This window comes from Primulina eburnea, chromosome 5, assembly GCF_022965805.1.
Source record: "Primulina eburnea isolate SZY01 chromosome 5, ASM2296580v1, whole genome shotgun sequence".
NCBI lineage: Eukaryota > Viridiplantae > Streptophyta > Magnoliopsida > Lamiales > Gesneriaceae > Primulina > Primulina eburnea.
The window spans coordinates 11,201,941-11,228,342 of record NC_133105.1 but is presented as its reverse complement, the minus strand read 5'-3'; the positions used below and the strand labels follow the sequence as shown (position 1 = coordinate 11,228,342).

General features: G+C 32.3%; 2 protein-coding genes across 3 annotated transcripts; one reads left to right on the top strand and one right to left on the bottom strand.

The window, feature by feature from the left end:
* Positions 1-4,177: 4,177 nt before the first annotated feature.
* LOC140832995 (kinesin-like protein KIN-10A) lies at positions 4,178-7,900 on the bottom strand. The gene is made up of 6 exons (XM_073197351.1): positions 7,004-7,900; positions 6,678-6,833; positions 6,476-6,583; positions 6,284-6,394; positions 4,739-6,196; positions 4,178-4,618 (listed from the first exon to the last, which is right to left on the bottom strand). Exons 1-6 carry the CDS (start codon positions 7,637-7,639, stop codon positions 4,325-4,327), a joined length of 2,763 nt encoding a protein of 920 aa, XP_073053452.1. The 5' UTR covers positions 7,640-7,900; the 3' UTR covers positions 4,178-4,324.
* A 2,664-nt stretch (positions 7,901-10,564) lies between these two features.
* Positions 10,565-25,157, top strand: LOC140831749 (peroxisomal membrane protein PMP22). Of its 2 annotated transcripts, none has more exons than XM_073195494.1 (7): positions 10,565-10,790; positions 10,966-11,064; positions 11,208-11,312; positions 11,629-11,704; positions 11,808-11,878; positions 24,478-24,563; positions 24,899-25,157. In XM_073195494.1, the coding sequence occupies exons 1-7, from the start codon at positions 10,719-10,721 to the stop codon at positions 24,948-24,950; spliced, it is 561 nt and encodes a 186-aa protein (XP_073051595.1). In that variant the 5' UTR covers positions 10,565-10,718; the 3' UTR covers positions 24,951-25,157. The 2 variants fall into 2 exon arrangements, with proteins under 2 accessions (XP_073051595.1, XP_073051594.1); XM_073195493.1 differs by having other exon boundaries at positions 10,569-10,790; positions 11,629-11,708; positions 11,812-11,878.
* The last annotated feature ends 1,245 nt before the right edge of the window (positions 25,158-26,402 follow it).

Here is a 26,402-nt window from a genome sequence, read left to right as displayed (position 1 = left end):
TTGATTAGTTTCTGTCAAACAAAACAAAACCCAGAATCACCACTTAGTATATCAAGAGCAGGCTCTGATACCACTTGTAAAGATTATTTTTTTCGACAGATATAACAAATAATAAAAATATCAGAATAAAATTAAAAATAGTGAATTTGTGTTTTGTCAGAATTAGGTGTTGTGCCAGATGTTCAACATCTCGGACAACATCTACATGCAACGGAAAAATAACGTTTATAACACAAATTGACTTGAAATAAATAGATGGACGACATTAAATTTGCACAAGTATAAATACTTGTGCGGTGCCTTATGGTAAAAATTAATCACTAAAAAACGTAACCGTTTACAAAAAAACTATCACTAGTGATTTCCACAAATATCAATTTCCTCAACAAGTTGAGAAAACAAATTCTTTCTAAAACAAATAACCAGAATAAATGTTAAAACAAGAAAGCAAAAACGTGTTGCCAAAACAGTAGATCCAAGAGAAGCAATCTTTGGCCAACTTCTTCCCAGATGTTGTCTGAAGATGTTCTCAACATTCACGGCAACACTAGATCACCTCCCTTCAATCAGAGTCGGCTTCACAAGTTTTATTGCTCTGAAAATCTCGACCTTAACCATATGTGTATGTTCAATATCTTCCCACGCTTTCTCATATGCTTGACCTCTTGTTTATAGATGTAGAATCATATCTCCATAAGGAAACCTAGTATCATAAGGAAAGTGAGAGTTTTATTATAAGTAAACTCTATTTAAACATTGATATCATATCTCTTTAAATCATTCCAATAAATATCATATCTAGGCTATTTTTGAATGATTATATCATTATCTAAGAAAGGCAAAATCACATAAGCTATTATACTCAAATAAATCAATATGAAAAAGATATTGTTAGGGAAATAATTTAACATGCAAGGACTTATATCAATTAAATTCCGAAATAATATTTCCCTTCAGGCTTCAATAAAATCTGAGATCCCGTAGTGTTTTTTTTTCTTCTTTTTTTTTTCGTGTAGCACTTTGACGACCTTCTCCTCTACTATCAATGCTTGATTGACAACAGAATTATAGTCCGAGTCTTTGGAAGATAAAGTTGGCCAACGAATGCAAGGTTGAGGCCTTGGAAAAATTTCTTCGTCTTTCTTGCGTCATTTTCCAGGTAACGAGGAGCTCAGTGAATCAAACGGTGAAATCCTGCTTCGTATTGTGTCACGGTTAAAGAACCTTGAAGTAATTCCATAAATTCATGTTCTCATATGTGGAGTATTATCTGGGTGACGTTTTTTGCCTCAAAATCCCTCAGAAATTTAGCCAATATTTTTAGATTGTCGTATTTATTCCACTGGTAATCAACAACTCTCCATCAGTTATGTGTTGCCCTCTCGAACCATGGTTCGCTGTCGCGGTCGCGGAGATCGGAACGGATGCTACCGTTCCAGTTACAATGAAATTTCGTGGAACGGACGCGGAACGGTATTTTAAAAAATATTATAAATATATAAAAATTAAAAATTTTGGAAAAAATTTAGATATATGAAAATTAAAATAAATATTATTTAAATAGATTATTTGATGTAAATAAGAAATTAAAATATTTTTAAAATTTAATTAACAATTTATTGAATACAATTTATATCGTCATTATATTTAAAATATTTCCAATCATATCAAAAATTAAATATACTATTTTTGTTCTTGTTGCAGCTGTAAAAATCCTTTCCGTTCCGTGTGTCCCGTTCTGTTCCGCCGTTAGTCCCCATTTTCGGTATATGAAACGCCGATACAAGCCATCAACTTACACACCCCGGAACCTCGTCAAGGTTGCTTGCGTTCCGGTTCCGGAACGCCCGTTCCGGCCGTTCCGTTCTCGTTTCGTCCAACCATGACTTCAATCATCTTCTTCTCCATCAACAAAAACAAAATTCATGTCCATGTGAAAGTTGAAAATTCGGATTTCACGTTCCGCAAGGCCGTTCCGTTCCGTTCTGCATCGCCGTTAAATCTCCGCTAAAAAGCCGAAGAACAGCGCTACAAAACACTCACCGATTTGCCTCTAGAACTTTGGAACGGCGGTCACCGTTCCAGTTCCGGAACGGCCGTTCCAGCCGCGTCGCGGCCTTTCCGGCGAACCATGACTCGAACTGATATACTGCAAAGCTCACTTTTTGTTCCTCCGAATAGCTGAAACAGAGAAAATCTTTTCAATTTGATTACTCATTCTTTGGATTATTGTGTGTCAGGGGTGTTGTAAAACTTGGGTGGGTGGGAACCTAAAGAATCTTCCAAGAGTTCTATCGTCTGTTTCTTCAAATCTTCGAAGAACTCGATTATCTCCGACAAAGTTTCTCGCTAGTGGTTGCTGACAGAAATGCATGAACTGCTGAAATACGTCCAAATATTTCTTTGATTATGCTTTTGACGTGTAATACATTATTCCTTTGCTTGGTTTCTGCTTGCCTCCCGAGCGATGGTCTTCTTCACGATTGGAATGGTTGATTCGAGATTGACGATGTTTCATATCAGTTCCTACCTCGTGAACTATTTATTGAGTATGTCATACTAAGAAATAAAATTTTAAATCGTTTTTCTTTTATTTTACAACGAAAGTTTGTAAGAGATATAAATCAATATCAATTTAAAAAGAATTTCGTACAATACTATTATTATTATTATTATTATTATTATTATTATTATTATTATTATCATCATCAAAATTTACTGATCACGTAATCCTTAGTTTTTGGGTTAAACAAAGGATGACATTTTATCTTATTTTATTAATCATTATCCAAAAAGTCCGCATATAACGATACATACTAGAGACTTTCACTATATATCATAGTAATAAAAATCCCAAAAATAAAAAATCTTATGGATTTGATTTTATCACCCAAAATTATCAAAATAAACCTGAGGCGCTCTGATACTATCTGTGAGCTCCAAATTGTAATATAATCAGTATCACTTTAATTTAAGATAACATAAGCTCGTACAATCCTTCACTTTAGAAAAGATAAAGAATACGAATTCAACAGAAAGCCGACATTTTCTTTCTCTCAATTTTCATCTTATTTGGGTCCTGCAATCTTGTTTTAAAATCTACAATAAATAAAAAAAAATAGAGATTAAGCCTTTGGGGATTTGATGAGGAAATAAATTAGGTTTATATATAGTTAAAAAATCAAACAATAATATATCAACTGCGGTATTTCAATATAAGATGACATATATCGGTAGTAACATATAGTCACAAAACATATTCTCAAATGAAATGCAGTTATTGTTTAAAATTCTAAAGTGAATATTGTGAGCTAAAAAGATAGGTTCCCACCAATATTCAGTGTAGCATTTTTCCTACGTACTCAAGTAGGATCTATACAATCGATCATTTACGAGTCAAGGTGAACTCACATTTTCAGACTGAAGTCACGTTATTCAAATCGAAAATCATCAATAAGTAGGAGAAATTTAGACATAGAACAGATTTTCTGAAAAAATTTCACACAAGATGATTTCTAGATAAGAAATGAGTCTTGTATAAATTTTTCGGAATTGTTAGTGATAATGTTATTTTTTCGAATTTTTCTTCTATTTTGTCCCCTTTTTCTCCACTAGTTTCTTCCTCAATTTTTTCTCTCTCCAAACTCATGAAACTTATTTGCTTAAAACCTAAAACTTGACACCTATGTTCATTTATTAACAGATTTCAAGCATATTTTAGCATAATTCAACAAGTGTTGGCTTAATTTGATGACACCTATTTATTTCTAAAATTAATTAGTAATAGAAATTAATAATATAATATTTTATCATCTTTTATTTATTATTTTTGTTAAAAAAATTAACCTAAATATGTATTTTGTTTGTATTTCCATACCTTTTTATTGAAATACTATTATTTCAAATAAAATTTTCTTAAATTTCCTTATTTTTATGTAAGTTATATTATTTTAGAAGTCTATTTTATACATACATATATATATACATATGTATATATATACATACACACACATACATACATATATATATATATATATATATATATATATATACATATACATATGTATAACACACACACACATACATATATATATATATATATATATATATATATATATATACATACATATACATATGTATATATATACATATATACACGCACATGATTTTTCATGATTTTTCATGAAAACTCGAAAATGAACAAAATACAAAAGAATGTCACCTACAAATGCCTTACTCCCTTCACCAACGACCTTTCCTCCCAATCAAATATGCAAAACGGAAGAACTACACAGCACACTGCTACAAACACAACACAAGTCAACTAAACTGCTGAATCTTTTCTTATCTTCCTAACAGTAGGAAATGGTGATGGATTGATGTCTTGAGCCACCTTCGGCGAAAAGCAATCATCACCTTTCTTCATGGAAAGCATGTTTGGGGTCTTCCTAAGCATGTTTTCCAGAGGAGTAAATGGTATATGACTTGGGCGTCGAGTTGGTGGTTCCAACGGACGCAAGCAAGCTAGATGTCCTAGTGACTGGTTGTTGCAAATAGGAAGCTTGTTCGTCTGTGTTGTAGCTTCCTCCTCCTTAGGAACCGGAGCTCCAGAAGGATCCTATGTACGTACATACATGTATAAAAATTATGTAAAATAAAATGCTAACAAATCTAGAGATGAAGATGTATGTAGCAAGTAAAATCCTGCATATTGCATAGTTAGTTAGTGGAGACTTACCCCAAGAACAAGAAAAGTAAAAGCTTGTTGTCTGCCTAGATGGCTTTCAATCAGCTTTCTTAAGTCAGCGAGAGTGGAATCTGTGGAAACCTTTAATGTAGTGACAAACTTCCTAGGGTTCTCCTTTAAAGCTTCCCATTTCACATATACTTCAATACCACCATTGTTTTCATTTAACGAATTGTGATTCTCTTTCGAATCCTTTGCGCTTTCTGTAGATAACATAACTAAATTTGGCTCAAGTTTATTTGACACAGAAAACTTTTCGTCATCCAGCTTTGTCGTGGCAGAATCATATGCATTTAACTCTGATAGACTGGCAATGGAATCAATGTCGTCAACCCCTTCTTCTCTGCAAGGCATAAGAGTGCTATTATGTTGAGAAAGCTCTCTATTATTTCCACAGAGGGTGAAGATATTCTGAATCCTTAATTTACGAGAAGTGGATGCATCATATGAATTTTCAGGCTCATTGTGCACTCCAGATCCTCCAAGTGCTATGGAATCATTGAAATAGTTAACCTTCTCAAGACTTTGAGTCGAAACTACTGGTGTGACTATCATCTTTTTCTCCTCAATGACCTCCTTCTGCACTTCTTCATCGAGGATATTTTCTTTATTTTTCTCCTCAGTCTCATCCTCTTCTTCCTCGTATACAGTAGTTAAAGTTGCTTTTTTGGCAAAACTCTGTATCCCATCACCGGAATTATTTGCATAAGAGTAGCCTGAAACTGTCCCTACTCCATGACTGTCTGCCTTATGCACCACTTTAGTTTCAAAATCCATGGACTGGGACAAATCCATGGACTTAACCATGTCCAGATCTTCGGAACAGACCTCCATTAGCCTTTTCATAAAACTGTTATCCTCTATCTCCACCGATTCACTCCCAGCCCTTGACTGGCGAAGTTCAGATTCAATATCCTCCAAGCGCCGTTTAAGCATTTCAACCTCTTGTTGCTGTTGGAACATCCTTTGCTCCATCTTTCTCCTTTCCATTTCAACAAATTCATTGGCCATTTTCTGACAGTCTTGAATCTTTCTATCTAATTCAGTTCTCAGCAGTTGGGTCCGCTCGTTTACTTTGCAGTTAATCACTTCTTCACTTGTCACGTCTACTTTTCCTTCTACTGCAGCAAGTTTTGCCCTTAGTGCAGAAACCTCTTCTTCTTTCCTCAGAAGCTGATTCTTCGCAACATCACATTCTCTTTCCCTGACTTTGTTCTCAATCTGTAACTTAGAGACAAACTGATCCAGAGCAGCGATTCTTGAATTCAAAATGACAGCAGATGAAGAATCATCAGCACCCTTGTCCTGAGAGAGCACATTAGGAACTCGAACTATACACTTAGCTTTCGCCCCATATTCTAAGGTAGCAATTGTTTTATGCAACTCCTTAGCATCCGGGCTAGCACATAATATCATTAATATCTTTGAATTGTTGTCCTCAAACGAATCCTATCCAAAAATATCGAATGAACTTCAGAAACCAAGAAAGAAACCAAGCTTATTTACGGATGTATGAATAGGCAACATCATATATACCTGAAGAAGCATGGTTAACTTGCTATCTCTGAATGGCACATGAGAATCACCATTAGCAATGGACTCAACCACACGTTTCAGGGCTATATTACCCTGGTTAATTTTCGCTGTCTGCCATTATAGCAAAAGAGCAATGAATGAGTATTGGTGATTTCAACAAATAATGCATTGTATCTTTCTAGTAATTTCTACCTGCATTTTTGCTTCCAATCCAATTTGACCAGCTTGTTCTATATTTTCTGAACCTGCCATATCAACGAGCATAAGCCGTCCACCGACAGTGGGAACATCAAGAATTATCTGCACAAATCATACGAAAACAAAAAAAAAAACCACTTAAAAAAAGAAATATAAATAAGGTGATTATCAAAAAAGACTTTCTCAAGATTAGTACCATGCAATGGCTTCGAGAACTTCTTTCATTACACAATGTACTCTTTACTATTCTTCTCTTCTCCACTTTTTGGATCTCTTTAAGTATCTTTCCTGCCTCATTTCCTGATATAAAGGTTGCATTTTTCGCCTTCTTTCCCATCACTTCCAATCTCACCTAAAATTTCATTACCATCTGCTTAATAGTAGGATTCTTGATATAACCAATCATGAAAATAATTTCAGAATATTTTACCATAAATCAACCTACTCTTGCATAGTACCAACAAAAATGAAATATTATAAGTCCCAAAAGTGAAATAAAATGAACAAATAAAAACTTTTTACCTTAGAAGCAGAACCGCCTTTAGGCCATCCAAGACTAAACCCTCCTCCAGTATTTTGTGATGACAGAAGATCATAAATTTCCTCGTTATAAATCTCCAAAACAGTAACTTGCACAAATTTCCCAACCCCTAATTTCTCTCCATTTTCATCCTCTTCTTCACTCAAAATATCTTTCAACGACTTGTACACAATCCCAGGCTGCTTCGGACATCCAAACATGGTATGACTCTTGCCCGAACCAGTCGGCCCGTACATCATAATTGTGCACTTGTTCCCCAACTTCACTCCATCTATCCTGGACTCCACAAATTTTTTGTAAAACCCGTCAAGATCATCTTCTTCCGATAGTGAAACAGAAACTCCATCGAAACTGAAATCCCGGTAGCCGATTTCAGTTTTCACTCTCAAAGATTTTCCATCATTGTTGATTTGTAGCGCTGATGGAATAGTATTGGGCTTCACATCCGGGTGATCCCTGATCCTTCCGATAACCTCCACTGGGTGATCGGAGGCTGCGGGGTTCATGTCTTTGCCGAAGTTTAGGCGGTGCTTCGAGTGTGGCGTCTTCAGTTGTTGGTGGGGTGTGTTGGATTTTGAGGATGGTGTCGCTGACTTCGATGCTGGTGTAGGAGCCATCTAGAAAGGTGCAAGAAATCAAATCCCAGGAAATCTGCGACTATATTTCTTCCCAGTTATTGCAGAAATTTCAAGAATCTGGCTAAGATCAGCGTAATCTGTCTTTGGCTTTAGAAATTCTTTGCGGATACAAGATTTCAATCTTCCTTTTTCTTTATCAGCAGGATATGCGGTAATGAATTTGACAGGGGAAAATCTTCAGAGCATGAAACGCAATTGAGGATAGAGCTGTGGAGAAGGATCCGATTTTTTAATTGAATGAAGGGATTTTGCCTTTTGAGTTTGAAATTGGAAAGTAGCCGTTACAGATTTGTAACGTATACTTTTCGTCCGCCGTAGCTACTAGGTGGAGATGGGCTTCTCTTTTGGGCTTAAGGCCCAATAATTAGTAACCCATTTAGAACCTGACAATGAACTCACGTTACTTTGTTCATAGACACAAGACATTCATCGGTGAACAATCTTGCTTGGAATATAAGAATTTATAATTTACATTTTCAAAATTAAATCAAACAAATCAGTTATAAAAACAAATTAAATAGGGGTAAGATTAATAAAATAAATGAGAAAATAATATTAAATATATATTGGACTATATGTTTCATACGAGTAAAAAAATGCAGTTTTTTTATTTGGAACGAAATAACTAATATTTTTAATATTACATATTGTCAAAAATTTGTGTGAGACGGTCTCACGAGTCGTATTTTGTGAGACGAATCTCTTATTTGGGTCATCCATAAAGAAGTATTACTTTTTATGCTAAGAGTATTACTTTTTATTGTAAATATCGATAGGGTGGACCTGTCTCACAAATAAAGATTCGTGAGACCGTCTCACAAGATATATACTCTTACATATTATTGCATTTTATTTAGAACACACAATTATTTGAAGGCCTAACTGTTTAAGTTCCACTTCTTAAATCTAAATTTTTTTAATGAGCTCTCACTACCTTTTTGTGTAACTTTCTATATTAATCTACTAAAAGAACTTTTACACCCATTATTCCATTACATTATATTATAAACATGCATTAAATGTATGAATTCTTTTTATACATAGATGCAAATAAAAAAATAAAATTTCTTTTATCTAGATGATCTACAAAATGTATTTAGGTCTGATTTAATAGTTTTTTTTTAACCATGCAACAAACAAAAAGACTCTCCCCCAAAACCCCATCGGTTTTGTTCATGCAAGTCACATGTGCAGTGCTCTTATCTACTCAACACATTGAACCATGATGTATGTATGAGTTGTTATGATTAATCATTCAACGCACATGTCATATATTGAATGAAAGAAGACATTACCCATATGAGTAGCATATATCAAACAAAGAAAATCGATGCATTATTAAGTACTTTTCTTAACAAATTCTCCATGCAAGGAAACTTCCATTCAATGGTAGCGATTCTGCCTAAATTATTGGAAATTCTTCATTATCAAAATCAGATATATATATATTATTATTTAAGTACATAGATAAGAAATATTATTCATTAACATATATGATACAAAATATTCAAACATCAACGGAATAATCTAACATCCAGCAATGAAATATATCAGTTTCATTAAATTGCTAAATAAACCAAACTTAAATTTTGTTTGTTTGTTTATATATTTGGATAAGTAGGGATGACAATGGATAGGGTATGAATAGGATTTCATACATCCATCCTCATACTCACATATACACATCCACATACCCATCAAGTATTGAATTTCATCTTCATCCCCATACCCATCGGATTATCGGATACTCATACCCTACCCAAATACCCTATTATCATATACAATTGAATTTTTTCATATTTAAATTGTTTCAATGAATTTATGGATATTTAAAAAATTATTTAAATGAACAATAAGAAAAATTATTAATGATAAAAATTTGCAAAATAAACTTTATAGAAAAAATAATAAAATATTAAAAATAATTTATATTAGTTGAACAAAAGTACGCAATTCAGCAAAAATAAAGTATTTTTCAATTTTTAAAGTCAAACATGGAATAAACTTTTCAATGGAGAAGATGAGAAATTGAATGAAAAATAAAAGAGTGGTAAAACCTTGAAACGTAAAAGTGAAAGTGAAAGGGAAGAGAAAAGAAAATGTATCGATTTACTTGGATTTGAGAATATGAATCTTTAATATAAAAAAATATAATTACTATATATATACATATATACATATATATATTAATTAATTTAAACGGGTATTGGGGTCGGGTGTGGGTCGGATTATATCAAACTCGTCTCCATACCCGAACCCGAAAATCCTCATACCCAATTACTCAATTATTTAATCGGGTCTAAAAATCCCTCCATACCCTCTTCTATTCGGGTCGGATATCGGATCTTCCAACGGGTTCGGAGGAAATTGTCATCCCTATGGATGAGCAATTTTAATTTTTGAGTCCTTTTGTCAAATTAAATATTTTGATTATTGTTATTCATAATTAAGTTATCTAATCTAGCCAATATAAATAAAAAAAATATCGTTAACACAAACAAAAAAAAATTAAATATATAATAATACATGCATAACACTAACTACAATTGTATAATTAAACTTAAAATTCTTCAAAATTAATTATTTTCTCTCCAAGAGGGACTTCACTGTTATCATCTACAGAAAATTCATATAACACCGTCTCACGAGTCAATTTTGTGAGACCGATCTCCTACAAGTGAAAATTTATTATTTTTTATGTTAAAAATATTATTTTTTATTCCAAATATGGATCAAGTCCATCCACATCACAGATATAGGTCGTTATCATTTTAAGGACTATTTTATTAATCAATTTTACGAGATTGATGTCTGAACATCTCGTTACTGCCCTACGTCGTTAATCACACAAGTGTAGAAGTCAACGGTCACTGATATAGTAGTGTAAGCTGAAGGAAAATAAGCTAGTGGGTTGGTGGGAAATTAAATATATGTTTTCGTAAATGCATCGGAAGTTTTGGGAGATCCCTAATTTTCTATATAAAAATCTGAAAACCATTAATAAATCTGAAAAACCAAATTAGTAAGAAAGAAGAAAGCAAAAGTTACAGATTACACCATGTCTGAGTTAGTCAAAGAATCTTGGCAGAAGTATTTGATGCAGCTGCAAATGCACCCTCTCAGAACTAAGGTGGCCTATTTCTAATTTAAATCTCGTAAATATAACGATCCCTTTTGTTTATATTTCGTGTCATACTCTCCATGAGAGACCACGGATCTCGCTCTTCCCGAGTCGGAGGTTTTTTCGATGTTGGCAGAAGAAGGGTTTAGATTTTGTTTGATGATTTTTCGCGTGATGCTTTCAGGCGATCACGGCAGGAGTTTTGATGGGAAGTAGTAATTTGGTAGCGCAGAAAATTTCTGGGGTGCAAAAGATTCAGCTCAGAAAATTCCTTCTTTTCATGGTACTAAAAAATTTTCAATATTCTAAATAAATATATATATATATATATATATATATATATATATATATATATAAATTTGAAATGTTTTTTTTTTAAAAAATAATAAGATTTGAAATGTTGGAATTGGTGTAATATTGTTGCAGTTGTATGGATTTGCGTATTCTGGGCCATTTGGGCATTTTCTACACAAAGTGATGGATGCCATTTTCAGAGGAAAGAAGGCTGACAAACGTACTGTTGCCAAAAAGGTTAGAGCTTCTTTCGTTTTGTTTTCGGAGCAAGTTTCGTTTTGAGGATGGATTTCGATTAGGTATAGAATCGGAGATTTACTGATAACAGCTGTGTTTGGATGGATGAATTTCGATTAAATTGTTAGATAATGAAATCTATCGTAATCACTAATCAAAGTATTTAGACCGATAATTGGAGAGCGAACATGAGATATTCACCGGAATTTTGGGTACACCAAATATTGAATAAAAAATCCAAACACACCCGAAATATATTTATTGATGATCTCAACCGATATATAGTCGAATAATTCATTGAGATCCAATTATATAGGTTTTGTTGGAACAACTAACCACCTCTCCTTGGAACAACTTTTTTTTCATGATGTATTATGGCTTGGTAGTCGAAGGTATGTTACTCATTCTTCATTCATCATCATCATTATTATTATTTTCTCAAAATATTTTGTCGTGGAATATGCTATTATCGTCGTAAATTTTTTAATTTTTAAGGCAGTCCATGGTTATTGGTGAGGAAAAAAGTTCGAAATGACTATCCCAAGGTACAATTGACTGCATGGAAGGTATGTATAATATATAACTCACAGACGTTATAACTTATGTTTGTTATGAAAAAGTAAAAATTTATAGTAAAAAAATAAAAATATCAAACTCTCAAAATTATCAAACTACACACTTTATAATATTTTTCTCTCTACTCAATTGTAAATTTCTTCACAAATGGTGAGACTATTTATAGAATTTTTTTGGTAATAATCCAAAAAATAAATTACATCATTACCTTCATCATCACACCCAAATTTCTAATTTTTACAACTATTATTTTCAACATTCAAATATTCAATACACCTATTTTGAATATTAATTTTCAACACTCCCCATTGTGATGATGATCATAATGATTGTCTTCATTACGTGTTTTTATACCGTCTCTTTAAAACCTTACTAGGAAAAACCTATTGAGATAAAGACCATAGTAAGGGAAAAAGAGTGCAGTAACGTAACCTCCCCCTAATGTTCACACGAACAATTTTTCACAAATTTCGTATATTGCGCATCCCAATATTATATATGTGCTTTCTGAATATTGTCGTAGAAAATGCCTTTGTGAAGAGATCTGATGAGTTTTCACTTGATTGAATGTGACGAACATCAATATATTTATTCTTCTCAAGCTCATTGGTGAATGCGAAGAACTTAGGAGGAATATGTTTAGTTCTATCGCTTTTTATGTATCCTTCTTTCATTTGAGCAATACATGCAGTATTATCTTCATATAGTATCACAGGCTTCTCGTCGAATGATAATCCGCAAGAGATTTGGATATTTTGGGTCATTGATTTTAACAACACACTTTCACGGCTTGCTTCATGTAGTGCAATAATCTCGGCATGATTTGATGAAGTTGTTACTAGTGTTTGTTTCTGTGAACGCCAAGAAATTACAGTGCCTCCACGAGTAAATACATATCCAGTTTGGGAACGTGTCTTGTGTGGATCAGATAAGTATCTAGCATCGGCATAACCAATTAAACTTGAATTAGAATCTTTTGAATACAAAAGTCCTAAGTCCGTCGTTCCTTGTAGATAACAGAATATATGTTTAATTCCGTTCCAGTGTCTCTTTGTTGGATATATGCTAAATCGTGCCAATAAATTTATGGCACAAAATATATCAGGTCTTGTAAAATTTGTAAGATACATAAGGTCACCGATAGCACTTAGATATGGTACTTCTGGACCAAGAATATCTTCATCATCTTCACATATACAGAATAGATCCTTTTATATCTTTAATGATCTAACAACCATTGGAGTACTTAAATGATTTGATTTATCCGTATTAAAACGTTTAAGGATCTTTTCTGTATAATTTTTCTGTGAACAAATATTCCACATTCTTTTTGTTCAATTTATAAACCCAGACAATACTTGATTTTTCCAAGATCCTTCATTTCAAATTCTTCCTTCAAGTATGCCACAACTTCTTGAATTTCCTTATTCGTTCCAATGATATTTAAATCATCAACATATACAACAATAATTATGCATCCGGATGTTGTTTTCTTAATGAAAACACGAGGGCATATTAAATTATTTACATATCCATTTTTCATCAAGTGATCACTTAGCCGATTATATCACATTCGGGCAGATTGCTTTAACTCATATAATGATCTTTGTAATTTCATAGAATAACATTCTCTGGGTTTTGAACTTTCTGCTTCAGCCATCTTAAATCCTTCAGTTATTTTCATATATATTACTATCAAGTGATCCATATAAGTAAGCTGTAACAACATCCATAAGACGCATTTATAAATTTTCAGATACTGCCAAGCTAATCAAATACCGAAATATAATTGCATCCATCATGGAATAATACATTTCTTCATAGTCAATTCCAGACTTTTGAGAAAAACTTTGTACAACAAGTCGAGCTTTATATCTTACAATTTCATTTTTCTAATTTCGCTTTCAAATAAAAACTCATTTGTATTCAACAGGTTTTACACCTTCAGGTGTAAGGACTATAGGTCCAAAAATATTATGTTTATTTAGCGAATCCAATTCAACATGGATGTCATCTTTCCATTTTTTCCAATCCTGCCGATTTTTATATTCACCAAAAGATTTTGGTTCATGATCTTCATTATCATTTATGATGTTGATTGTCACATTATAAGAAAATATATCATCAATTCCTTCTATACCTTTTCGGTTCCATATTTTTTCAATATTAATATAATTAATAAAGATTTCACGATTCTCGTCAGTTTGTGGTTCTGACAGAACATTTTCATCTTCATGTGTTTCTTCAGAAACATTATTCTCTATTTTCTGATCATCATGTGTTTTTTCAGGAACATTATTCTCTATTTTGTGATCATCGTGTTTCTTTATGAATTTTCTTTTTCGAGTTTATTCTTGAAACCGACTGTCCTTCCACGCTTCAGGCGTTTTATGATATCATGAGTTTTTTCAATTTGTTTTTTGGAATTTCAATTCGAGCAGGAGCATTTACAGCATGTATATATGATTTAGTTACCCCTTTTGCATCTGTAAATGCATCTGGTATTGATTTGTTATTCTTTGCAAGTGCACAATTTGTTGTACATCTTTTTCATATTGTTTTGTTCTTTGATCCAGATGTAACAATGATGATACATACCATGTAATTTTCTTTTCAGTATGTTTCTTTTCTCCTCCTAACATTGGGAAGATTTCCTCATTAAAATGACAATCAGTAAAATGTGCTGTGACCACGTCGCCTGTCTGAGGTTCAAGATATCGAATGATTGATGGACTATCATAACTGATATAAATTCCAATCTTTCTTTGAGGTCTCATTTTCTTTCATTGAGGTGGTACAATAGGCACATACACCGTACATCCAAAAATTCTCACATGAGAAATGTCTGGTTCTTTACTATATGCAAGATGCAATGGGGAGTATTTATGATATGCATTTGGTCTGATGCGAATTAATGTAGCGACATGTAAAATTGCATGTCCCCATATAGAATATGTAGATTTGTTTTCATAATCATTGGTCTAGCAATCAGTTGCAGACGTTTAATCAATGATTCAGCAAATCCATTCTGTGTATGCACATGAGCAACATGATGGTCAACATTGATTTTCATAGACATACAATAATCATTGAAAGTCTGATAAGCGAATTCACCGGTATTATCAACTCTAATTTTCTTGATTGAATAATCGAGAAATTGATTCCTCAATTTTATTATTTGAGCAAGCAATCTTGCAATTTCAACATTTCGAGTTGACAATAAACATACATGTGACCATCTGCAAGAGGCATCAATCAATGCCATAAAGTATCTAAATGATCCACATGATGGATGAATTGGTCCACAAATATCACCCTGAATACATTCAAGAAACATTGGTGATTCAGTTTGGATTTTGGGTGGTGATGGTCTTATAATAAGTTTTCTAAGAGAACATGCTTTACATTAAAACTTATTTTTGCGAAAGATCTTCTGGTCTTTCAGCGGATGACCATGTGTATTTTCTATAATTTTTCGTATCATATTGAACCAAAATGTCCTAATCAATCATGCCAATTGGTTAATATTGAAGAATTATCAACTACCATGTTTCATTCAATGAGACTTATATGTGTATAATGCAATCCAGTAGAGAGCATGTGTAGTTTTTCAATCACATATTTCTTTCCTGATTTATATGTGGTAAGACACATATATTTCTCATTCCCTTTATTCATTGTTTGAGTATCATACCCATGTGAATATATATCATTAAAACTCAACAAATTTCTTTTCGATTGTGGTGAATACAAAACATCATTGACAAAAAAATAATTTGTACCATTAGGTAACAAAAATTGTGCTTTACCACATCCTTTAATCGAGTCTACATACCTGATATTGTATTCATCATTATTTTTGTTTGTTTTAATTCCAAGAAATATATTTTATCTCGGAAGATAGTGTGCGTTGTACCATTATCTGGTATGAAAACTTCAGCTTTATTCAAAGCATTTTCCATATTTGAAATTAAAAAAAATATACAATGAAATAAAATTACTGACAATACATTTATAAAAATAAAACACAATATAATACATATGTAAAAATATAACACACGATAAAACATTATCATATATCTATTCCACCAACAAATTGATCATTGTCTGAGAAATCAATCAGAAAATATCCAGCATCAAAATGAGTTGAATCACTCAAAGGTCCACTGTATTCAATGAAGTTGGTCTTATTTTCTTTCTTCTTTATTGATTCTTTATAAAGTTTACAAAGGTGCTCAGAGATCGACAAATACGAGACCAATGTCCTGGAATATCATATCTAAAACAAGAACTTTCAAATCTTTTTGAGTGATTCTCATTAACACTCATATTCTCATGACGCCTTTTCATTGGATGGTTTGGGACGCTCTTTTGAAAGGAGTTATAGAACTAACTATCTCGATTATTTTCAAAATCACGGCACATCCACGACCACTTCCACGTCCACGACCATGACCTCGATTTCGTCCTCAACCAAAATCTTGCGTATAAGTTATAACTTTTATTTTGGTTTCCAGATTTAAATTCATTTTTGCTTACGACATTTCCTTCAGGAAATTCCATTGAACCAGTGGGTCGTTCATGATGATTTCTCATTAACAGCTCGTTGTTTTTTTCCGTCACAAGGAGACAGACGATAAGTTCAGAATATCTCAAAAATTCACACACTCTATATTGTTGTTGTAGAGTTATATTCGATGCGTGAAAAGTGGAAAAAGTTTTTTCAAGCATTTCTAATTCAGTAATCTTGTGCCCACAAAATTTCAATTGTGAGATTATTCGATACATCGCCAAATTGTAATCACGGACTTTCTTAAAATCTTGGAATCTCAACATATTCCATTCATCCCGGGCGGCCAGAAGTATAGCTTCCCTTATATGTTCGAATCTTTCTTTTAATCCTTTTCACAAAGCCATGAGATCTTTTTCAAATAGATATTCACATTTTAATCCCTCGTCGAGATGTCGACGCAAAAATATCATGGCTTTTGCCTTTTCTTGTGATGTAGATATGTCATTTTCTTTTATGGTCTCATTTAGACCCAATGACTCAAGATGTATTTCTACATCGAGAGTTTATGACATATAATTTTTCCCCGTAATATCAAGAGCAATGAATTTGAGTTTTGCCAAGTTTGACATGGTGGTACTAAAAAAAAATAAGATGCATTTTATTAGTTAATGAATATTGCAATACAAAGTAATGGATAAACAACAAGTACAAGCATTCGTAAAAATAAAGAAAACACACGAGGATGATATTCTCCGATAAATACAAGATTCGTCAGTATTATAACCAAAATAATTAAAAATAACCTTGAGAAATCTATCTTCTTTTTTCTTCAAAAATTTGATGAAGAATAATTTTTAGAGAAGAAGAGAAAGTTGGAGTGATTGAATGTGTTTGTGAGATCATATTTATAGGACAAAAACTAGCTGTTTTGTTACCGTTTATGACCGTTGGTGTACAAAAAAATAAATATATGTATTTGTATAATTTTATGGTAATAATATGGTGTATATAATATTAGTCAGGTTTAAATAATTATGTATATCATATCACATTATTATAATGAGGTGTCATAAGGTATTTTGTTTAAAAACTTTATAGGCTTTTATACTCGTCGTATCCCTTACAGAGAGTATCCTTCTTAACATCTTCTCAGGATTTATGACAAGTTTTTTGAAAAATATATTTTATTCTTTCTGATCTTTATATAATAACATTATATTATATATTAAATATATACACAATAAATAAATAAAAAGTAAAATAAATATTATTACTTTTGTTACAATTTTCTTCTGTTTTGGAGATTTGAAAAATATGGAAGACTTTTAGAGCTTCGTGCTGATCACGTGTTATGAAAAGTAAAAATTTCGAACTCTCAAAATTATCAAACTACACGCTTTATAATATTTTTCTCTCAACTCAATTGTAAATTTCTTCACAAATGGTGAGATTATTTATAATCCAAAAAATAAATTACATCATTACCTTCATCATCACACACAAATTTCTAATTTTTACAACTCTTATTTTCAACATTCAAATATTCAATACACCTATTTTGAATATTAATTTTCAACAATGTTAATCATTTTCATGAAATGAGAATATAAATAAAGTAATAGTACGTTTAGCCTATGATGAATATGGATCTGGTGGTCTACTAAGACCCGATATCCGCCGTTAAAATAATTTTCAAATTCGATTTTATGATTTTATTGACCAATTATGTATATATATATATATATATATATATATATATATATATATATATATATATATATATATATATATATATATATATTGTGTTGAGAATTAATATTCAAAATACCTGTATTGAATATTTGAATGTTGAAAATAAGAGTTGTAAAAATTAGAAATTTGTGTGTGATGATGAAGGTAATGATGTAATTTATTTTTTAGATTATTACCAAAGAAATTATATAAATAGCTTCACCATTTGTGAAGAAATTTACAATTGAGTTGAGAGAAAAATATTATAAAGTGCGTGGTTTGATAATTTTGAGAGTTTGATATTTTTACTTTTTTACCATAAATTTTTACTTTTTCATAATACATTATCAGCACGAATATCTAAAAGTCCTCCATATTTTTCCAAGCTCCAAAACAGAAGAAAAATATAACAAAAATAAGAATATTTATTTTATTGTTTATTTATTTATTGTATATATATTTAATATAAAATATAATGTTACTATATAATAAAGATCAGAAATAATAAAAATAAATTTTTCAAAAAACTTGTTATAAATCTTGGGAGGATGTTAAGACGACATCCTACACTCGTGGCAAGGGATACGACAAGTATAAAGGCTGATGCGATCTGGGTAAAATGGATAAGTCGGGTCGGATGTTCTGTCGGATCAGCTATCAATATTATGTAGGAAATAAGAGCGGGCGTCTGGATCAAAAGCTTCTCTCCTCAGACAGCGGGAAAGATCTGCAACCAAGAATGTAATCACATGAATGGGCGCCGGACACCTGGAGAGGTGTCCGGCGTGACCACTCTGATGCTTAAGTCAGTAAAGGATTAAGCAAGAAACCAATGTAATCAGATGATGGTTGTGAAATTGGTGTGAGAGTGTAGGCAATAAATGAGCAATAAATGTGAGTATTCAGTATCTGGATAGAGAATAAATGTAAAGAAAGTACCTGGTATTTATAATGGGGGATGTAATGATGTCCTCGTTCTTTGTGCTACCTACTAATTATAGTAGGGTGACTGATTATACTCTACACTCTAGCATGTCAAATCTCCTATTAGTCACATACAGTCTACCTGATTTTTTCAACCAGTGTCATAGATAGGACGGCCGCCCACACCCTACCTTATTAGGGTACTCGAGTACGACGCTTATATCGAAGTGGCCCGGGTAAAAAATTTCCCAAGAATTTGCACGAAAACCCGGGCACCCAATAGCTCGATGAGAAAACGCCCAGGTGTTCAATGGCCCGGCTTGCTGATGAACCTTTTCCGTAGATTCTCCTTAGCGAGCTATACGTCCTATGTCTCGAGTCGTCTGGGATCCGGGCTTTCGCCCATTGTCTTGGGTCATCCATGATCCGAGAATAAATTCCCTCCCTGATCCGGGAATAATCCATGTCCCTGACCTGGGCAGTACTCATGGCCTGGATCACGGGGCATGTGGCATCATCAAAGCTTATAAGGTTTTTAAACAAAATACATTATGACACCTCATTATAATAATGTGTTATATGATATACATAATTATTTATACCTGACTAATATTATATACACCATATTATTACTATAAAATTATACAAATACATACATTTTTTTTGTACACCAACGGTCATAACAATAAGAAAACGGCTAGTTTTTGCCCTATAAATATGATTTCACAAACACATTCAATCACTCCAACTTTCTCTTCTTCTCTAAAAATTGTTCTTCATCAAATTTTCGAAGAAAAAAGAAGATGTATTTCTCAAGATTATTTTTAATTATTTTGGTTATAATACTCACGAATATTATATTTATCGGATAATATCCTCCTCGTGTTTTTTTTTATTTTACGAATGCTTGTGCTTGTTGTTTATTCATTACTTTGTATTGCAGTATTCATTAACTAATAAAATGCTCATAATTGTTTTTAGTACCACCATGTCAAACTTGGCAAAGCTCGAATTCATTGCTCTTGATATTACGGGGAAAAATTATATGTCATGAACTCTCGATGTAAAAATACATCTTGAGTCATTGGTTCTAAATGAGACCATAAAATAAAATGGCATATCCACATCACAAGAAAAGTGAAAAGCCATGATATTTTTGCGTCGACATCTCGACGAGGGATTAAAATGTGAATATCTAATTGAAAAATATCTCATGGCTTTGTGAAAAGGATTAAAAGAAAGATTCGAACATATAAGGGAAGCTATACTTCCGACCGCCCGGGATGAATGGAATACATTGAGATTCCAAGATTTTAAGAAAGTCAGTGATTACAACTTGGCGATGTATCGAATAATCTCATAATTGAAATTTTGTGAGCACGAGATAACTGAATTGAAAATGCTTAAAAAACATTTTTCACTTTTCACGCATCGAATATAACTCTACAATAACAATATAGAGTGCGTGGATTTTCGAGATACTCTGAAATTTTCGCCTGTTTCCTTGTGGCAGAAAAGAATAACGAGCTGTTAATGAGAAATCATCAGGCATGACCCACTGGTTCAACGAAATTTTCTGAAGGAAATGTCGTAAGCAAAAATGAATTTAAATCTGGAAACCAAAATCAAAGTTATACACAAGATTTTGGTCGAGGACAAAATTGAGGTCATGGTCGTGGACGCGGCCGTTGTTTTGAAAATAATCGAGATAGTTACTTCTATAACTCATTTCAAAAGAGCGTCCCAAACCATCCAATGAAAAGACGTCATGAGAATATGAGTGTTAATGAGAATCATTCAAAAAGATTTGAATGTTCTTGTTTAAAATGTGATATTCCAGGACATTGGTCCCGTATTTGTCGAGTCCCTGAGCACCTTTGTAAACTTTATAAAGAATCAATAAAGCGGAAAGAAAAGAAGATCTGCTTCACTGAATAAAGTGAACCTTTGAGTGATTCAACTCATTTTGATGCTGGTGATTTTCTGATTGATTTCTCGAACAATGATCAATTTGCTGGTGGAATAGATATGTAAAATATTTTATTTTTCCATGTACTCGTATGATAATGTTTTATCGTGTGTTATATTTTTACATACATATGTATTGCATTTTATTTTTATAAATGTATTGTCAGTAATTTTATTTCATTGCATATTTTTTTTAAGTTCAAATATAGAAAATACTATGAATAAAGCTGAAGTTTGCATACCCGATAGTGGTACAACGCACACTATCCTCCGAGATAAAATATATTTCTTGGGATTAAAACCAACAAAAACAATGGTGAATACAATATCAGGTCCTGTAGACTAGATTAAAGGTTGTGGTAAAACACAATTTTTGTTACCTAATGTTACAAATTTTTTGATCAATGCTTTGTATTCACCACAATCGAAAAGAAATTTGTTGAGTTTTAATGATAGATATTCCCATGGATATGATACTCATACAATGAATAAAGGAATGAGAAATATATGTGTCTTACCACATATAATTCAGGAAAGAAATATATGATTGAAAAACTACCAATGCTCCCTACTGGATTGCATTATGCACATATAAGTCTCATTGAATCAAACATGGTAGTTGATAATTCTTCAATATTAACCAATTGTTATGATAGATTAAGAAATCCTGGTTTAATAATGATACAAAGAATAATAGAAAATACACATGGTCATCTGCTGAAAAACCAGAAGATCTTTCAGAATAATAAGTTTTAATGTAAAGCATGTTCTCTTGGAAAACTTATTATAAGACCATCATCAACCAAAATCCAAACTGAATCACCAATGTTTCTTGAACGTATTCATGGTGATATTTGTGGACCAATTCATCCACAATGTGGACCATCTAGATACATTATAGTATTGATTGATGCATCCAGCAGATGGTCACATGAATGTTTATTATCAACTCGAAATGTTGCATTTGCAAGATTACTTGCTCAAATAATAAAATTGAGAAATCAATTTCCCGATTATACAATCAAGAAAATTCGACTTGATAATGCTGGTGAATTCACTTCCTAAACTTTCAATGATTATTGTAAGTCTATGTGAATCAATGTTGAGCATCTTGTTGCTCATGTGCATACACAAAATGGATTGGCAGAATCATTGATTAAACGTCTGCAACTAATTGTTAGACCAATGATTGTGAAAACAAATATGCCTATTTCTATATTGGGACATGCAATTTTACATGCCGTTGCATTAATTCGCATCAGACCAAGTGCATATCATAAATACTCCTCATTGCAGCTTGCATTTGGTAAAGAACCAGACATTTCTCATCTGAGAATTTTTGGATGTATGGTGTATGTGCCTATTGCACCACCTCAACGAAAGAAAATGCGACCTCAAAGAAATATTGGAATTTATATCGGTTATGATAGTTCATCAATAATTCGATATCTTGAACCTCAGATAGGCAACATATTCACAGCACATTTCGCTTATTGTCATTTTAATGAAGAAATCTTCCCAATTTAGGAGGTGAAAAGAAACATACTGAAAAAGAAATTACATGGTATGTATTATCATTGTTACATCTGGATCCAAAAACAAAACAATGTGAAAAAGATGTACAACAAATTGTGCACTTGAAAAAAATAACAAATAAATACCAGATGCATTTATAGATGCAAAAGGGATAATTAAATCATATATACATGCTCTAAATGATCCTTCTCGAATTGAAATTCCAAAGAAACAAATTGAAAAAACTCATGATGTCATAAAACGCCTGAAGCGTGGAAGGCCAGTCGGTTCCAAGGATAAACCCAGAGAATGTTATTCTGTGAAATTACAAAGATCGTTATATAAGTTAAAGCAATCCGCACGAATGTGGTATAATCGGTTAAGTGATCACTTGATGAAAAAGTGATATGTAAATAATTCAATATGCCCAAGTGTTTTCATTAAGAAAACAACATCCGGATGCGTAATTATTGCTGTATATGTTGATGATTTAAACATCATTGGAACAAATAAGGAAATTCAAGAAGTTGTGTCGTACTTGAAGGAAAAATTTGAAATGAAGGATCTTGGAAAAACCAAGTATTGTCTGGGTTTACAAATTGAACAAAAAGAATGTGGAGTATTTGATCACCAGAAAAATTATACAGAAAAGATCCTTCAACATTTTAATATGGATGAATCAAATTTTTTAAGTACTCCAATGGTTGTTAGATCATTAAACATAGAAAATGATCTATTCCGTCCATGTGAAGATGATGAAGACATTCTTGGTCCAGAAGTACCATATTTAAGTTCTATCGGTGCCCTTATGTATCTTACAAATTATACAAGGTCTAATATATCTTTTGCCGTAAATTTATTGGCAAAATTTAGCATATATCCAACAAAGAGACACTTGAACGGAATTAAACATATATTCCGTTATCTACGATGAAGGACAGACTTAGGACTTTTGTATTCAAAAGATGCTAATCCAAGTATAATTGATCATGTCGATGCTGGATACTTATCTAATCCACACAAGGCACGTTTCCAAACTGGATATGTATTTACTCGTGGAGGCACTGCAATTTCTTGGCGTTCACAGAAACAAAAATTCGTAACAACTTCATCAAATCATGGCGAGATTATTGCACTACATGAACCAAGCTGTGAATGTGTGTGGTTAAAATCAATGACTCAACATATCCAAATCTCATGCGGATTATCAATTGACGAGAAGCTTGTGATACAATATGAAGATAATGCTACATGTGTTGCTCAAATGAAAGAAGGATACATAAAAAACGACAGAACTAAACATATTCCGCATAAGTTCTTCGTATTCACCAAGGAGCTTGAGAAGAATAAATATATTGACGTTCATCATATTCAATCAAGTGAAAACTCATCAGATCTCTTCACAAAGACACTTCCTACGACAATATTGAGAAAACACATATATAATATTGGGATGCGCAATCTACGAAATTCGTAAAAAATTGTTCGTGTCAACATGAGGGGGAGTTTACGTGACTGCACTTTTTTCCCTTACTATGGTTTATATCCCAATAGGTTTTTCCTAGTAAGGTTTTTGACGAAACAGTATAAAAACACGTAATGAAGACAATCATTATGATCATCATCACAAGGGAGAGTGTTGAAATTAATATTCAAAATAGGTGTATTGAATATTTGAATGTTGAAAATAAGAGTTGTAAAAATTAGAAATTTGTGTGTGATGATGAAGGTAATGATGTAATTTATTTTTTGGATTATCAACAAAGAAATTCTATAAATAGACTCATCATTTGTGAAGAAATTTACAATTGAGTTGAGAGAAAAATATTATAAAGTGTGTAGTTTGATAATTTTGAGAGTTTGATATTTTTATTTTTTTTACCATAAATTTTTACTTTTTCACAACATATATATAACAAATGAATTTATTGTGTACAGTTTTGGCCATTAATGGGTTGGATCAACTATCAGTACGTGCCTCTACAATTTCGTGTTTTATTTCACAGCCTCGTTGCTTCATTCTGGTAAGTTACTTTCATTTCAATTCTTCCATAAAAATATTTTTTTCACCAATTATGTCTCCATATTTCCGTTTTAAGTTTAAATTTATTACATTTTGAGCTTGATTAGAAGCTCGAAAAATAAATTATTTTTAATTAACTTCGATCTTAGGTCGAATAATATTTTACAGACTCGTAAACTCTTAAATAATAATTTATCTACTATCAAAATTATGAATATATGGAAGCACAACTTAAATTCGATACATCCAAATACGAGTGAATTAAGGAACTGGACATTAAATTCTGTCGTCGCGGTCGTCGCTAATACATGAAAATTTTTTGTGGTGAACTAACAGGGCTATCTTTCTCAATTTAAAAGCAAGATCAATTGCTGCTAAGAAGCCTTGAGGTTTGATAGAATTTGATATCTATACAGTGTAAGAAGAATCGAGCCGGCTCGTGCGTGACGAGCCATTGAATTCGAGCTCGATTAAGGTTCAGTTCGAGCTTTTTTAGGATGTTAAATTCAATATTATTCAGCAAGTTACAATTACATTTTGTGTTTTCATGTGTTGGTTCAAAAGCTAGTGGTCAAACTCGATAACTTTTTTATTACTATTATTATTTGTTTATGTTTTGAATGTATGTATTGATGTTATGTCAAGTCTGATCTTACACAATTACATTATCCAGATTTTACAATATAATCCTCTAGAAATTACAAAACCCATTATTTTTAAAAATAAATAAAATTATAAATATGAAACAACGCATGCTTCAAAGTGTTATGATCGAGCATTTTTCACTTTGGCAAAATTTATATTTGAGATAACAGTACTTAAATATTTTAAATAGTACAGCGATCATAGCACCGTTGATTCGACAATTGTTGTTCAAGCAGGAGTAATTAATCTCTCTTCCCAACTTGCATGCAAATTGAATAAGTGACATTGGATTCGATGACAGTTGTGAGATCAAATTATTATCGTTTTAACAAAAGTTGTAACTAATAATAATGATGATATAACTCAAATATTTTAAATCGTGCTACAACCAAGACATCATTTCTGGATTGTTATTCCAATACAGATAATTGTTGCTCACAAACAACAAAATATTGTGTATGTGTATATATGTGTGAAATTGATTCTGAATCAAGAGTAGGTCTCTTGTGAGACGATCTCACGAATATTTATCTCTGAGACGGGTCAACCCTACCGATATTCACAATAAAAAGTAATATTTTTTCATGGATGACCCAAATAAGATATTTTTCTCACAAAATACGATCCGTGAGATCGTCTCATACAAGTTTTTGCCTTGAATCAAATAAACTTGTTAAATGAGTGACTTGAGCTCGCCCTAAAAATTCATCAGTATAAATTATAAATAAACCTTAGAAATTTAAACCTCAGGAAGAGTTCCATCTTGAATGACAAATGATGTCTCAAAACCAATAATAAATGTCGATCAAGTGGAGCTTTAAAGACAACTTTCAAACTGAGAAGGGGAGCAACAAAAGAGCATTCAAGGACCACTAGAACTTCTAATTAACTGTATACTCGTAAGGGGCAACATCTTGTTCACAAAAAAGTTCTTCGAGCAATTCATTATCCTATAATATACAACCCAGAAATCTGACGTGAAACAACAAGCTATCAGAGACCAAAGAGATTTTTCAGAAATTCTGTAATATGGCTCACAATGGAAGATGTCGATAGTGATCTTCCTTAAATGCTCAAAGTAGAAACAGACAGAATTCGAGAAGGGTTTTTGTCCAAGAATTGACCAATAACATCTTGCAGTAACAAGTCCAAGTGGTGAGAGACCACACAAAAAACATTTTCTTAAGGGATCTCA